Source organism: Amia ocellicauda, chromosome 7, assembly GCF_036373705.1.
Source record: "Amia ocellicauda isolate fAmiCal2 chromosome 7, fAmiCal2.hap1, whole genome shotgun sequence".
Taxonomy (NCBI): Eukaryota; Metazoa; Chordata; class Actinopteri; order Amiiformes; family Amiidae; genus Amia; species Amia ocellicauda.
Window position 1 is genome coordinate 3,923,986 of NC_089856.1, and position 16,026 is coordinate 3,940,011.

Consider the following 16,026-nt stretch of genomic DNA (forward strand, 5'->3'; position numbering starts at 1 on the left):
TTTTCACTTTGACATTATGGACATTTTCTGTGTTGATCAGCTGAAAAAACTCCTGATTAAATCCATTCTGATTTCATGTTGTAACACAATGACGTTGAAAAGTCCAAGGGGGTGAATACTTTTAAGAGCCACTGTAAAATCAAGCCTTTACTGAAGAACTTTACTGAAGAGCTCAGTGACATTCAACATAGGCATCATCATAGGATGCCACCTTTCCAACAAGTCAGTTTGTCAAATTTCTGCCCTGGTCAACTGTAAGTCCTGTTCTTGTGAAGTGGAGATGTCTAGGAGCAACAACGGCTCAACCGCGGAGGAGTAGGCCACAGAAGCTCACAGAACGGGACTGTTGAGTGCTAAAGCACATAGCACAAAAATTGCCTGTCCTTGGTTGCAACAATCACTTCCGAGTGCCAAACTGCCTCTGGAAGCAACATCAGCACAAGAACTGTCCGTCGGGAGCTTCATGAAATGGGTTTTCATGGCCGAGTAGCCGCACAAGCCTAAGATCTCCATGCGCAATGCCAAGTGTTGGCTGGAGTGGTGTAAAGCTCGGGAGCAGTGGAAACGTGACATCTGGAGTGATGAATCACGCTTCACCATCTGGCAGTCCGACAGACAAATCTGGGTTTGGCGGAGGCCAGGAGAGCGCTACCTGCCTGAATGCATAGTGCCAACTGTAAAGTTTGGAGAGGGGATATTGGTTTGTGTTTTTCATGGTTCAGGCCCCTTATTTCCACTGAAGGGAAATCTTAACACTACAGCATACAATGACATTTTAGATGATTTTGCACTTCCAAATTTGTGGCAACAGTTTGGGGAAAACCCTCTCCTGATTCAGCATGGAAATGCCCCTATGCACAAAGCAGGTCCATACAGAACGTTTGTGGAGATCAGTGTGGAAGAACTTGACTGGCCTGCATAGACCCCTGATCTCAACCCCATCAAACACCTTTGGGGTAAATTGGAAAGCTGACTGTGAGCCAGGCCTGACCGCCCAACATCAGAGCCCGACTTCACTAATGCTTTTGTGAATGGAAGCAAATCCCTGCAGCAATGTTCCAGCACCTAGTGGAAAGCCTTCGCAGAAGAGTGCAGGCTGCTGCTATAACAGCCTCCACTCTTCTGCAAAGGCTTTCCAAAGGGGGGACCACCTCCATATGAATGCCCATCATTTTGGAATAAGATGTTCAATGAGCAGGTGTCCACATTCTTTTGGCCATGTAGTGTATGTAATTTGACCCCCCGTACAGTATTTTTGGAAGATATCCGGTAATTTTAAGTACATATTGGATATGTCATTATCTCAAAAGTGGCAAACAAGTTGCAGGGGGCATGACTCCAGCATGTGACTCCCTGGAAACCAACTTTTGGACAAACTAAAGTCAGGACATTTCAGATAACAGATGGCTATAAAATGAGGTTAATTTAGGCAGAATTTGGTTGAAATAAAATAATTTGGAGATAATTCAAACTTTGGAGTTAACATGGACTTTCCTTATTTTGCAAGTGGTTCACAAGAGATGTGCACTAAAATTAGAATCACTTATTGAACTGAGTGAGAAAGTGAAGGCATCATATAATTACAATTAATAAAAAAGCAATGCCAGCTCTGGCTCCCGAGCACAACTAACAAAAACCGTCCAGCTCCACTCCGGTCTCCGGTCCGGTGCACGGCCAACCCTAGTTAAGAGCATCAAACCAAACACTGACCTCAAAACAACACGGTTTGAGCGGTGTAATAATTAAAAAAATGCAATACATTTTAAAATAATAATCTAACAGTTTGTTCCTCACTCCCACAACCCCTGTGTAAAGTTCCCAAGAGTTATGGGTTCTCAACAACCCCCTGGTGTGTGTAAGGTAGAGCCTCAGTCAGTGCAGATGACCTAATTCCTATTTATGCAAGTTACTTAAGTCTGAAAACACCCATCACATTTCCTCCAAGTAGTTTTTCTAATGACAAATTACACTATTAATGTTTTTTGTATTTTCTAATTTCCTATTTAAAATACCTACAAGGCATCAACTTGATTACCAATCTTATCCGTTTCCAATCTGAATTCACATTTTTCACACTGCAGTGAAAGGCTATGCAGAGTCTGGTCTATATAACTGTCCCAGCAAAGACAGTTTGGGAGAGTCCAGGCAAGATGCATGGGGAGTATAAAGCAATTTAACACATCTTTCGTGAGTTATTTGTAGTGTCAACTGCCAGACCATTTGTTCCACTCGCCCGATGGCTCCTTGTGTAAAGAGGGGCCCCATTTCCAGACACACTTGCACTGCTGCTTATGTTGTTTTATAAACACACAAGGCTTTTTGGGTCAGAACCACCCACATGCAAAATTTGGTCTAATCACACAGGGAAGAAATGGAGTTGTTTTTCGACTGAACTTGTGTTGATTGTCTGGCAGAGTTCAGGAGGAGGGCAGCCCAGTCCAGCACTCATTTCTCCAAATGGAAACATGCAATTCATCTCCAATTGTGACCTTTTGGCCTCGCTGTAAACATCAATACATCAACACTAAAAATCTTTACAGCTTGAGGAATGGCTTGAGAATCTGGATTAAAATATGGCGAACACATCCTCACCAACACACATCAAGACATGGATCCACCCTCAAACTGCTAATTACAAACATGATCGATCATGTTTTGATTTATAATAGTAGTGAGTGGCTTCTGTCAGTAAAATAAACCGTGATGGGACAGATTCGTACTTATCGTAGGCCAGAGCGTTGATTGAGGTTAGTCCTTAAACTTGTGTAAACTTGCAAACACTCAACAATAAATCATGCACTACAGTATTTGATATCACAGACTTTACCACAGAAAACAGACATTTTATATTGCGAAGTTAGTTTAATGATCAGTTATTTCTCACAAAAAAAATAAAAACACAAGGATCATTTCTGCTGGTTGTTTTCAAGTCGATGATACTGGCGAATCACTCCCTTCACTGAATGATCAGCACACATCCTCACCTCCAACCCAGGCAGTTTAAAGCATCAAATAAAAGGACCAATTCTACACATAATTCGAGAAACGAACAACAAAACAACACTCTTTCCCTTTAGAGGAGCAGCGATTAGGTGGTTTGGCTGGTGTATGGAATTACCAAAATGAGGAGGAAGGAAAACTTCTTTATGCAAAGGAAAAATAGAAAATCCCACATCTGGTAAAATCTTACACCACTACTGGGCTCACGTGTGATTAACCCTGGGTTTCCTGGGACTTATTTAGTGCCATACTGGCCAAGCCCATTCCTGAAGAGCCACACGCCTGCAGCTCGTGTAGGTGTCTTTACATCGTCGGTGGCGCAAGACAAACAGGGAAACGTTAAACCGATGAGGGGTTCAGAATGTAGTAACTGGGCCGAGGTGGGATGGAAGCCAGAACACTGGTTGGCTCTCGAGGACCGGGACTGCCTTTCCTCTACTGAAGTAGTCCACTGTAACTGCTTCTCCTTCACGAAGAGGGCCGCAGGTGGGGGCCTGCTACTGATTGGCTGCCTCGCAGGCGTCTATCCAATCACTGTAGACGTCCACCGGTTCGGAAAGGTCTGAGCAGGTTGTCAAGGAAAACGGGAATAGTTTATTTTGGTTTTTCCCTCTCCAGGTCTGGCTGCAAGGAAGTATAGTTTACACAAACACATGGCAGGGTAAGATTTACATCCCTATACCGTACAGATATGGTCCCTCGACGTGGCCCACTGCAAGTAAAACTAAGATTGGCAAAGGACTGGTAAAAACCCACTACTGCAGCGTATCTTACACATCCTTCACCTGTAACACTGCATTGGTCACGACACCAGAGTGCTTAGACTCCCTCAATCCCACTTGTTTCATATTTCAACTAGACTCACGACTGTGGAACGGCAACACAGACCCTGCACGGGTTCATCCGGCGCAAACCAGTAACGGAAACTCTCTCCCCGGCTCTAAAACAACCCACAGCACCGACCCGCCAGTTTCTGCTGGAAAAGATACAGGTAATAGGGGTCTGGAACTCTTCTAGGCAAACCGTACACGATATTATCCCCGTGTTTCTGGTTCGTTCCCTGGAACAGAAGAAAATAAATAAAAGAAAAACGTAAGAAGTTGATTTCACCAGCAGGGCGTATTTGTAAAAGTGGATTTAAATCTGTAGAAGTAAAAATGCAGACATCATCTCTCCGACTGTAGACCCCTGCAGGCCCCCAGACTGGCATCAAGAGGCTCTCCCACAGGTTTAACAAGGTCAAGTGCACAATCTCGAGACTTACCTGGTTGGTAAGCTATTGCAGGCATCTTAAATTTGAGTAGAAAAACCTCTGTTGTAGATTGAAGGGGTTCTGTGATGTACAGGGGAGCGGACTAGGTTTCATTTTAAAAATCTAAATCGTCTCCCCTAAGTTAATATAAGTGTCATGCTCGCATACAAGTCAGTGTTACGTCACAGCCACCGGCGAGCCTTACATCTTGACGTCACAGGACTTCTCGTGGTTGCAGAAGGGGCAGGTGAACTGGGTGTCCAGGTTCCCCGTCATCTTCTTCTTGGGAGGGGGCTTTCTCTTTGACTTGCGGCGACCCATTATACCTGGGGGTGGGGGGACAAATCAACAAGTGCATCAGAGCACCCGCCCTGGGGGCCACGGAACAAGAGAGAATCAACAGAAATAAAGCCTTAGCCAGGACACCGGATTACGGCACCGACCATCAGCGGGCAGTAATATGTAACCCGTGTACGGGCCCGTGCTGCGCAGCAACACTAATCCCGCAGCGGAGCATCTGCGTCTGGGCTCACCTTAGAGCAGTGACGTGTACGTGTAGACTCGACAATACGTGTGTTTAAAATGAAGATTAAGAGCTATCACACGCCCGCGTTGCAGACATGTGTTGCCCTGCTCGGTGACACGGGTTTGAGTGCGTCTGGCGTCATCACGTGTGCTGTCCCCCCGCACGCTGGCTGGTTATGACTGATGAAATCTGTGCCTTCATGGACCCCCGCCGAGCACTTTACTGGACCCCCGAGTCAAACAAACAGCCCAGCACCGACTCGCTCCTGATACACCCGGATGCCCAGGCGCTATTAACACGCCGTCATTACGTTCACGCTGCGAGAGCCCGCACAGTCGTGTCGCCTTTCCCATCACCGCCCCCCGCCCGACCCTCAAACCCTTTCTCGCACTTCAAACGGGCGGGCTAGCAGACGGCAGCCTTCGTTAACATGAACATACTAATTGCAAGATCGCAAAGAAAAAGGGCGCAAAAACAACTCGTGTTTACCTTCTCCTCGCAGGAGCGACGATTAAAGGAAACCAGCGCTGCTCCCGGAAGCCCTCGCCGAGTCGTTCATTCGATTGGTCGAGAGGGTCAGCTGGCCGGCTTCCTATTGGCTCACGCAGCTGCCACTCAATGAGCAGCGCTGGCTTTTGTTTTGAAATGCCGCCCTCCGGATTGCGTGCGGGAAGCCATGGCGCCGTCTGGGGGTTGTTTACCTGCTGAAATTGAGGTGTACACGTACAGTGTGTGTTTAAGCATCGACTATGTGCTTTAGAGCTCATACTTTACCACCAGCAGTACCCAACATTATCAGGCCGGGGAAACAAACAATTATAGGGATGACCATATATTATTAAAAAACACGAAAACGCCCGACAAACTGAGGTTTGACTGCTACAGGCCACCGTAGGTCACAGAGGGAGGCGGTACCGCGTCCTTTGGAAAGGCCGATGATTGGCTCTAGTGAGATTCTTTTTGCATATTAATGTTCAGGAAATGCGGAAGTGATCGGTGGCGTTTTGTAGGGGGCGTGGGGACCTAGTTGCCAAGGGGGCGTTTGTGATCACTGAACTTAGCCCACGGAGGAGGGGTGCAGAAGAAACTGGAAAAGTTGAGGTAGCTGCACTTTTCACAGGCATTTCTGCTCCGTAAACAGACCAACGACACGGTAAGAGTGATTAACCCAGCTGTGCGCTAATCACATGCATGCAAATGAACGCACTAATCAAAGTCTGTAGCTGGTTCTCCAACAACTGTTTGAGACGGTGTAAGGGCAACGATCAAGTGCTGCAAACTGATCGGCTTGTGTTTGTTGCAGGTCGTGGTCTTACTGATAAAACAACCATAAACACACATTGGCAGAAGACGAGAAAAAGGGGGGTAGATGTTCTGAGGCTTCATGGTACAAACAGGCATGCAAACACACAATTACACAGAGCAGAGACTAAAACAAAAACACAACTAGGTAGAGAGACAGACAGACGGGCAGCTCCAGCTCGCTTTGCATTGACGTGTGTGTGTGTGTGTGTGTCCTTATCTGAGTCACTCATCTACAGTGGCGGCTGCCTGTGGAAGATAGAGCCGGTGTCAGAGGCAGTTGCATGGGGGTGTGTTTCTCTGCACTCTGTACCCACATGGTCTGCAAGCATGCACAGCTCGACGTCCACATGGTCTGCAAGCATGCACAGCTCGACGTCATCGTCCTGCTGAAATCCCTGTTGTAAACAAACAAACAAAACCGTGCAAGACTTGGGGTCAGTTATAATTCATATGACAATCACGTTTTTTGTTATTCTCTGAATTCCAACAAGACAATATGCAATGTAATATACAACGAAGTATTGTAATGACATCTGCATACACACCTGTCCTGGGACTGCTGGTGATTTATATATCCTGCTTTTCTTTCGGTGATTGACAGGTGCGTTTGTTGTTTTCTGTCCCACCCAGCAGTGAGCGGTCATGGTGACGGAAGGGGAGCCCACAGATCTGGTGAAGGTTTTCCACCTCCTGATCCTGTCCACGTCCTGGGGCGTGCAGATCTGGGTCACATTTGTTTCTGGTAAGACTGGTGGCTTCAGAGTGACGTAAATCCTGCACTGGGGGTGGGGGGGGTGGGAATAACTACAACAAAACCATGACCGTGTTGTTGTAGTGTTCATATCAACCTGTAGATATCATATTTAAATATTTAGCATACTTTTCAGTTTATGATCGTCTCCAAGGGGGCAGGTAGTTTGAAACTGTTTATAAATGTAAAAATACCATTCAGCCCTGAAGGAAAATATGCACCTGTCACAACTTGCTTTTGCTTAAAGGATGTAAAGCATCGTAGGTGGCCAACATTGCACAGATGCAACAGTGGTTTAGATTTGAATATCTTCAATATAATAATAACTATGAATTGGGAATGCATTTTCCCTAAAGAGCTGAATATGTGTAACAGGGTGATGTGGCAAGACGGGTACCTTTTGCCAGAAGGCATTTTTTATGGTAAGGCTGTCAAATCAACACTGAGCAGGTAATTAGATATCCTCCAGGCAATCCACAGCTGTACCTTGACAGGGTCACAGTAAGGTTACATTCTCTGTTGTGGCTACATGTATCAATCGTGTACAATTACCCGCTCCCATAGGAAAGAGTTTGAAAAACAATCAAATTGATGGGGGAAGTGGGGGAGTAAAATGCACTTTAGTGCCTTGTGTATCCCTGTACGCATTCTTTAGTGCTCTTTAGATGCTTTCAAGGTTTACTCGGTTCCGGAATTTGTGGTCATTCCATTCACTGAATTCCAGCCTTGTTCATTTCATCCACAGCTTCTCGCAGAGTAGAGTACAATAATAAGATTAAATGTCTTCTTATATTCTACTGGAGGGCAATTTTAAACAAACTATTAACCATTTAGGAAAAACACATTATTATGATGAGCACCACCATTATGGTTCTCACGTATTCATTGTGCTGTTCCTCAGGGCTGGTCCTGGGAGCGGGCGTTCCTCGGCACATCTTCGGCCTGGTGCAGAGCAAGCTGTTCCCCTTCTACTTCTACGGCCTCCTGGGGTCGTCTTTCCTCAACCTGGCGGTGTATGCTGGGTACCACCCCCGGGAGCTGCTGGACAATCATGAGACAGTGCAGGTGAGCCAGGCAGGTGTGGGTGAAACCTTCCAAAAGGATGTGATCGTTGCACCGTGTGTAAAGAATCTACTATTAACCTGCTGCCCCCTTCACCTAGATGGGTCTGTTCTTCGGCGCGTTGATACTGGCGGGTCTGAATGCCCAGTGGTTCGGCCCGGCCGTCACTGAGTTGATGCATCAGATGCACGAGGTGGAGCGGGAGCACGGGCTGGGAGGCGAGGTGGGCTTCCGCTCCAACAAGGAGGGCTACACCAAGCTGCGCGAGCAGGACCCCAAGTACAAGGGTCTGCGGAGCTCTTTCTTCCGCTACCACGGCCTGTCCTCCCTCTGCAACCTGCTGGGCCTGCTCTGCACTGGCGTCAACCTGTGCTATGCCGCCCTCAACCTCCGCACCATCTGACCCCCCCGGGGAGCCTCCGCAGCCGGAATCGGATCGGCCTGCTGTAGCAATAGGAGCCTCGTCTGTTTCTTGTAGGCGTCTCCCTGGCCACTGCCGCCACCGATCTGGAAATGTGAATCTGGTCCAGATTATTGTTTTACAGCTACATTTGCTATTCCCCTCTGTGCTATTTTACACTAAAGTTGGATAGTGACACATAAACAGAACAGTCACAGGACAATCAGTTTAGACATTCCTTTTCCTAACGTTTTTAGCTAATCAAAAATGTATTACAGAGATCAATACTCATTATTTATGTTTGTGTGGTCCAAAACTGCTTTTTCTGATATGTAGAAATTAATATGGGCTGGCTGCAAAGGGTTAAATGTATTTACCAGACATCGGTATATTGTTACATTGTTTGACATCATACTTGATCATAAAACAAAGTATGTATCTGTCTCTCCCTTTCTCTCTGACTCCCCAAGATGTTTCCCCTTGCTTCAATCTACAGATTATCTTTTCCATGTCACACCTGCAAAGTTTAAGATTGAATCTTCCAATCTTTTATGTGATTGTCTTCTAGGTCTTTTCTATATATATATATATATATATATATATATATATATATATAGAAATGATATCACCCACAGACAATCAAAATTAAGTAGCTGTGAATTATTTTATTAATTTGACTGGTAATAAAATGGAAAATGTTGATCAACATGTTTGCTAGACTTGAGCCATATTGTATTAAGAAGTGTGATTGTTTTTTTTAACAATAAACATTTTGAATTATACATTCTCTTTGCTTTAATTTAGGTAGAACTGAATGTGTCTCAAGGCGCATTTACAGATTAGTTCCGCTGGAGGGCGCAAAGTGCATTTGACAAGCACAAAGACTCGTTACAAAAAATGTCACGAGAGATGTATGTAATAAAAAATGCAATTAAATGAGTTTGTTGAAATCTACAGTTTCAGCTTGCTTCATGACATTCTAATTATAAATCATGACTGAATAAACCTTAAAAGAAGTTAATAAATATTGGGCTGCTATCCTAAAATATTTTACTTTTTGTATTTTATGTTTACACATACACCAATCAGCCATAACATTATGAGCACTGACAGGTGAAGTGAATAACACTGATATTCTCGTTATCATGGCACCTGTCAGTGGGCGGGATATATTAGGCAGCAAGTGAACATTTTGTCCTCAAAGTTGATGTGTTAGAAGCAGGAAAAATGGGCAGCGTAAGGATCTGAGCGACTTTGACAAGGGCCACATTGTGATGGCTAGACCACTGGGTCAGAGCATCTCCAAAACTGCAGCTCTTGTGGGGTGTTCCTGGTCTGCAGTGGTCAGTACCTATCAAAAGTGGTCCAAGGAAGGAAAAGCGGTGAACCGGCGACAGGGTCATGGGCGGCCAAGGCTCACTGATGCACGTGGGGAGCGAAGGCTGGCCCGTGTGGTCCGATCCAACAGACGAGCTACTGTAGCTCAAATTGCTGAAAAAGTGAATGCTGGTTCTGATAGAAAGGTGTCAGAAAACACAGTGCATCACAGTTTGTTGCGTATGGGGCTGCGTAGCCGCAGACCAGTCAGGGTGCCCATGCTGACCCCTGTCCACTGCCAAAAGCACCTACAATGGGCATGTGAGCATCAGAACTGCACCACGTTGCAATGGAAGAAGGTGGCCTGGTCTGATGAATCACGAGTTCAAGGTGTTGGCTTGGCCTCCAAATTCCCCAGATCTCAATCCAATCGAGCATCTGTGGGATGTGCTGGACAAACAAGTCCGATCCATGGAGGCCCCACCTCGCAACTTACAGGACTTAAAGGATCTGCTGCTAACGTCTTGGTGCCAGATACCACAGCACACCTTCAGAGGTCTAGTGGAGTCCATGCCTCGACGGGTCAGGGCTGTTTTGGCGGCAAAAGGGGACCTACACAATATAAGGCAGGTGGTCATAATGTTATGGCTGATCGGTGTAGATGGCAAGTGTGTGTGTGTGTGTGTGTGTGTGTGTGTGTGTATAAATCCTAAAACTCCTAAAACTCCTAAAACAAAAACTAAAGTCATAAAATTGATGACGTAAAGACGGTTTTCCCGAACTCTCGCGAGAGGAGATGACGTAGCCAGTGAGACGAGTTCCTTCCGCGGTGGAGTTTGAGCGCGTCGACAAAATCGCTTCAGTGAAGGTCAGTGAATAATATCCGCGCGTCTGACGTAACTCACAGCATCACTAGTCTGTATACACGCTCCTTAAAACGGATGATTGTTCCGCTACCTTTGTGATCCCGAACACATGGCGGCTGTTTCAAACCGGCAGATGCACGTCGTCTATATGTATATATCCTTACATTTCACGGACGAGCCTGAGTTTTGCATCGCGTTTCTTATCCTCTGGCAGGCGAGGTCTCCGGGGTGTCGGACCACATTTTGCCGGGCGAGGTTTTTGATCTGCAGCACACGGGTCTCTGGTTATTAATGAGCTCAATAATCCGTGTCACCTGGCAAGAAACTTTCCAGAAAACAACCAGTCGAGACTAATGGAGATGAACAGTAAATCACACTAAATAGTATTAGGAGCGACGTATTTAGACAAGTTGGTGGCAAAGTGCTTTCTAGGGTTGGTGGAGGCCTACACTTACTGATCGTTTATTGTCGTAATACAGTGTGTGTGTATAATGTGTGTATATATGCATACATACACGCACTTACAAAACTAAAAAACAAGGGTACGCATTTGGGTAGTCCTCCATGCAGCAGTGGATCAACAGAGACCAATAATGAGAGAAACTTATTTTCAGATGAATGTCTGCGCTCCTCCAGGTTCCTGTTCTGTGGAGTTTTCACAGTTCATTTGCGTCTCTTCTCTCCCACTGCTCAGAGCAGTTACTGCCTCTCTTCTCCTTCCTCTATCACTCTTCTCCTTCTCCCTCCTCTCTCTCCTTCCCCACAGGGCATGTCAGTGAGCCACACAGTGAAGCTGCTGGGGCTGGGGGTGGTGGTGGCCACCTTGAGCCTGGAGGGCCTCCTCTGGCTGTACCAGCGGCTGCGGCAGTGGAGCTGCGGGGGCCCCCTGAAGGAGGTCCTGTTCTTCCCCGCCAGCATGACCTGCGTGGAGCATCTCTTCTGCCCCCCCGGGGACGGGCCCTGCCCCTGCCCGCTGCCCCACGGCCCCGAGACTTCCTTCACCCGGCTCCTGCGCCACCTGCTGTCCGCCCGCGCCACGCTGGACCTCTGCCTGTTCTCCTTCTCCAGCCAGGAGCTGAGCCGGGCCGTGCTGCACATGCACCGGCGGCGCGTGGCCGTACGCGTGGTGATCGACAAGGACTACCTGGACATCAACGGCTCCCAGGTCGGCCGGCTCCTCAAAGCAGGTTCGCCCCAGGCACCCCTTCTGCGGTCCCGTTCATTGTTTCACTCCTGGAATTGGAGTTGCAGGGCCCTGACCCTACAATAAACATCATAACAAGAATTGGGATTATGTAGTATCCTGGTTTTATCCTAATCCTTTTATTTTAAAGAAGAACGCACTCTTTGTGAAAGTCTGTTTTTGACCTTCATAATATGCTGGAGTCTCGCACTGAATCTGGTGAATTTCTGCATGGAGTTCCCACAGTTTATGAAGTGGGATTTTTGTTGTCCACGACTATTTGAATAGTCGCCCCCCCATTCAAAATGTGACAGATTAAATGAGTGATAATGCTTTGCAAAAGTTCTGAACTTTGTTTAAAATGCTTATCTAACGCAAGAACGTTGTTATATAAACATTGTAAAAATACCTTCCTATCAGAAGACATGTGGAAATGGCATAATAACAGCAGCAAGAAGCAGAGCTGCCGACTCTCTCGCCTGTGTACGACTCTCGTTTTATTATTGTTTCCCGATATTGTCACGTCACAGTTTCAGATTAACTATAAAGGTTGTGACTGTGAGTTTATAAGGGAATATTTTGCAATTACAGCTGTAAATGAACGTCCAAACTGTTTTTCATTTTCAAGTTTTATTAATTCGATTTTTCATTCTGTAATAGTTTAGCAATGTGAGTTGCAACGACAGTGCCTTAACGTTAGCGCCCTTGTGGCAATGGGTTCCGGTCATAACGACGAAATGCAAAATGTATTAGACTGTCTAGCTAATTTATTTATTCTGCGCAGTGGAAATCTGCGCTTCCGTAATGGGACAATTATTAGCCAAGGTACGTTCTAGTTTAGCCAATCACAGACGAGAAATGACAAATCCCACCCTCCCGTCAGTCTTCATTACAGCTACATAGAGAGCCAGTCATCAGTACACGCTTTAAAATAAAATCAATATATGCTTTTTATCGAATGTTAGATTCACGTGTCGATAGTGGATATTCGGTTTCATCCCTAGTGGAGAATATATATAAAATAAATGTCTGGGACTGAAATGCTTGATGACAGTGAGCGCTGGGAAGAGGAAAGGCCGAAGCTGCATGCTGTTCACTGCCTCTGTGTTTAATTAAGGATATAAAAGCAGGCCTAATGGACAGCTGGACAGAGTGCAGTAATTCAATTTCAGAGTCAGGGAAAGAGAGAGGGAGCAGGGAGGAGGGGTTTGTTGGCTGCGGTTCGTCCTTCACTTCCCTCCCTGGTATCGTCTGTCAGGACGTAGAGACTGAACTCCGGACATGGTTTTGGTGGTTTTGGACCCGTAACCAGAACCCGACGACACTGGCTGTGCACTGGCACTGGAAGCACATGAGTCTTGCTGGTCGGGGGTTTGAGAACGGTCTCGCTTTGATGAACTGGGGTGGATGCAATCTGGAAAGGTATTGTCTGATGCACTTAACCCATGTCTGGCCTCTGTCGCCCCCCCCCAACCCCGGTGTGTTGGTTTCTCCCAGGCATCTCTGTGCGCCACGACACCGGCAGCTACTTCATGCACCACAAGTTCGCGCTGGTGGACGGGCGGCTGCTGCTCACGGGCTCCCTGAACTGGACCATGACGGCTGTGCAGGGCAACCGGGAGAACGTCCTGGTGACCGAGGACCCCGCCTTCGTCAAGCCCTTCCTGCGGGAGTTCGAGGAGCTGTGGACAGCCAACGACCCTGCCGCGCCGGCCCCGACCCTCGCCTGATGCCACCGCACGTACACTCCCTGACGCAGAGGCCCGCCAAACACAGGCAGGCGCTCACTGTGTCCCTCCCTCCCTCCCTCGCCCCCTCCCTCGCCCCCTCCCTCGCCCCTGTGGTCCGCAGAGCCCTAAGCGCCCTCTCCTCTCCGACCTCCTCAAGTGCTGTAGTTCTGATTGTGCTCCGGCCAGAGTCTGCTGTTAATAGCTGCTGCTGATTTATCCACAACTCCTCCCCCACCAGGATTTGCCTCCCATGCCCCGCCCAGGGATCTGGCACCGCCCCATGCCCCACACATGTCCCCGGCACTGCCCCCGGCCCCGCCCAGGTCTCCGGCACTTTGCGTGTCCCATGCAGCTCAAACCAAAACCAGGAGATGCTGCAGGAGCTGGGGTGGCCAGGCCTGTAAAGGAAGAAAATAACTGATTATAAAAAATGTTCTGTAATTCAAATCAGCACTTCATTAATTTATCCGTTTTAAGATTTTGTTTTCCCCTCAGAAAAATTGTACTTAAATGTTTTTGCCATTTTCACAGGTATTGTTTTTGATTCCGTTTGTGGGCCAAGTTAATATTTTTTTTCTAATGGTGTTTTTGGTGTTTATTAATATTGTGTATAACATAATAAACTTCTGGTTATTTTTTTGATTGCTGCTTCAGAATGTTCATATTAAGTCTGGCACAATGCGATGCGACAAGCACAGAGTGCGTGCAGTTGTCACTGACGGAGGTGATTAATACTTACAAATTAAAGAGCAGCCGCAAGAATCTGCATTGATTCAGGAGCACAGTGGGGAGAATTGAGGGAAACTGATTCATCTGAGGGAGGGAGGGAGGGAGAAGAGCCCAGATATGAGGTCCAATTTCCATGTGTGCAAGGTGTCCAGTGATTGATCGGTTACAGCAGGGGTTCGTAACCTTTTTGGCCCCAAATTAATCAAGACAATTAAGATGACAAGGGGATTTTGAAGTCCGCAAGCTTATTTAATTTATTTTACTTGATCCAGCAGAAGCAAGAATAAAGACAAAACCCTGGAAGTTGTATTTCTACAGAATTTATTAAAACAATTCACAGCTGGGAGTGAACTCTAAATTGCCAATTTCTAAATAAAACTGGGAACACACAGCGGTAATTAATTAAGCCAGACACTTGTCCAATTATGTGAGATCACATCCTTGACAGGATGAAGGGTAATGGCGCTATTTGTTCCAGTTGCTCTTACTAATTACTCTGGTTTAACTGATCAGAAGGAAGTGTTTCCAAGTGTCTGTTAATTGAAGCTGTTGGGGTGACCTGGGAGAGATGGTCCCTCAGGGCTGGGTTCGGAGAACAAAGGCTAAGAGACGGCTTTTGATCTGGAAAACCTGTATGCGGGTTTTTTATTCAGCTGCACTGAGCTAAACGTCTTCACGATCGGGGGGTCATTTTCTTGAAAACGGTCTAAAAAAATCACCGCCGGCTCTCGGGTGCGGAGACTGCCGATTCCCCACCGGCCCGCTGTTTAATGAGGCACCGCTCCATGGCAGCAGAGCGGCAGACTGCTTTGGATGACATTGAGTTTGACTCCTCTCTGCTCTTAAGCTAATTAAAATGGCCCTGCCTGGTCTTTTTCTCTGCCCACTCTGCCTCCGAATTACCAAATTGAATTAGGCCCATATGTCAGGAAGGAGGGCTAAATAAATGGTCAACGGCCAACGTTGGATTCCAAGAGCCCTGTCATATTAAAGTAAGGATGGTGGGGGTGTACTGTTTTCCCCATGATATTTGGTACCCCCTTGGTATAAACGGGTATCTGTATCAGATCATATGCAATGCTCAAAGCTAGTCTCCCGAATTGTGTGTGTGTGTCTGTTTTTGCTCCACTTTAGTCATAATAACAAGCTTGTGTTTCGTTGTTTTAGGTTTTTTATACTTGGCAGATCTCTGCACTGTTCCCCTGAGGGATCGCATCAGAGCCTCTCTAGACAGTTCCACACAGACCGTGCAACAGTTCTGCTCCAGCTGAACAGCGGCAGAGCAGGCTAACGGAGAGGTCGGAGAGTTACAGTGACAGCTCAGAGCCAAATAATTGCAGGCCTTGCAGTAATGGACGACGGAAGGAAGACTGCTGAGCCCAGGGTTTGTGGTGAAAGTAGTGGGGCTTCAGGAAGCAGATAACGGAGCCTCCTACCTGTGCCGTTAGTATTACAGGCCTAATTCAGAGTGTGGGGTGTTTAGCACTAATCCGTTCAGATCAGTTTGCTTACAGGAAGAGTGTGTTATTTCCTACTGTAGTGTTGGCTAGGCCATTGTTTGCTGTTATGACCAACAGGAAGTGAGGTGGGGAAGCAATTGTGAGCTGCACGCACATGCACTAAAGTCCAGAGTTGACAGTATTCCTGGGGACACTTGTCATTAGCACTGCAGGATATTAAGAAGAACAATATTAATTACATTAAACCAGCAGTCCTTTTCAGCAGCCTCTTTAGCTAACAATGACACCTCCCTGTTTCAGTGGGAGGTAGTGGTCGAGATGCTCTGGGGACCTTGTTACTCACAGACGTCAGGAAACGACCGGCAGGCTTGTGAGAACAATCGCAAGATGACATCTGGAAGCGTGTCAGCCACTGCTTATTAATTCTGCCTGATTTATTGGCTCC

General features: G+C 46.8%; 3 protein-coding genes across 10 annotated transcripts; 2 read left to right on the top strand and 1 right to left on the bottom strand.

Moving 5' to 3' along the window:
- Positions 1 to 2,842: 2,842 nt before the first annotated feature.
- Positions 2,843 to 5,369, bottom strand: elof1 (elongation factor 1). 2 transcript variants are annotated; one of them, XM_066708005.1, is made up of 4 exons: positions 5,268 to 5,369; positions 4,458 to 4,578; positions 3,990 to 4,060; positions 2,843 to 3,562 (listed from the first exon to the last, which is right to left on the bottom strand). In XM_066708005.1, the coding sequence occupies exons 2-4, from the start codon at positions 4,571 to 4,573 to the stop codon at positions 3,498 to 3,500; spliced, it is 252 nt and encodes an 83-aa protein (XP_066564102.1). In that variant the 5' UTR covers positions 4,574 to 4,578; positions 5,268 to 5,369; the 3' UTR covers positions 2,843 to 3,497. The 2 variants fall into 2 exon arrangements, with proteins under 2 accessions (XP_066564102.1, XP_066564103.1); XM_066708006.1 differs by lacking the exon at positions 5,268 to 5,369 and adding an exon at positions 4,786 to 5,247.
- Positions 5,370 to 5,726: 357 nt separating this feature from the next.
- On the top strand, positions 5,727 to 9,078 carry tmem205 (transmembrane protein 205). Of its 7 annotated transcripts, none has more exons than XM_066708004.1 (5): positions 5,727 to 5,931; positions 6,082 to 6,165; positions 6,714 to 6,825; positions 7,736 to 7,899; positions 7,997 to 9,078. In XM_066708004.1, the coding sequence occupies exons 3-5, from the start codon at positions 6,726 to 6,728 to the stop codon at positions 8,297 to 8,299; spliced, it is 567 nt and encodes a 188-aa protein (XP_066564101.1). In that variant the 5' UTR covers positions 5,727 to 5,931; positions 6,082 to 6,165; positions 6,714 to 6,725; the 3' UTR covers positions 8,300 to 9,078. The 7 variants fall into 7 exon arrangements, with proteins under 7 accessions (XP_066564101.1, XP_066564099.1, XP_066564098.1 ...); XM_066708002.1 differs by lacking the exon at positions 6,082 to 6,165 and adding an exon at positions 6,320 to 6,517 and having other exon boundaries at positions 5,728 to 5,931; XM_066708001.1 differs by lacking the exon at positions 6,082 to 6,165 and adding an exon at positions 6,320 to 6,517 and having other exon boundaries at positions 5,728 to 5,931; positions 6,717 to 6,825.
- Positions 9,079 to 11,177: 2,099 nt separating this feature from the next.
- pld6 (phospholipase D family, member 6) lies at positions 11,178 to 13,969 on the top strand. Its single transcript, XM_066710380.1, has 2 exons — positions 11,178 to 11,666; positions 13,160 to 13,969. The coding sequence occupies exons 1-2, from the start codon at positions 11,249 to 11,251 to the stop codon at positions 13,390 to 13,392; spliced, it is 651 nt and encodes a 216-aa protein (XP_066566477.1). The 5' UTR covers positions 11,178 to 11,248; the 3' UTR covers positions 13,393 to 13,969.
- Positions 13,970 to 16,026: the final 2,057 nt, after the last annotated feature.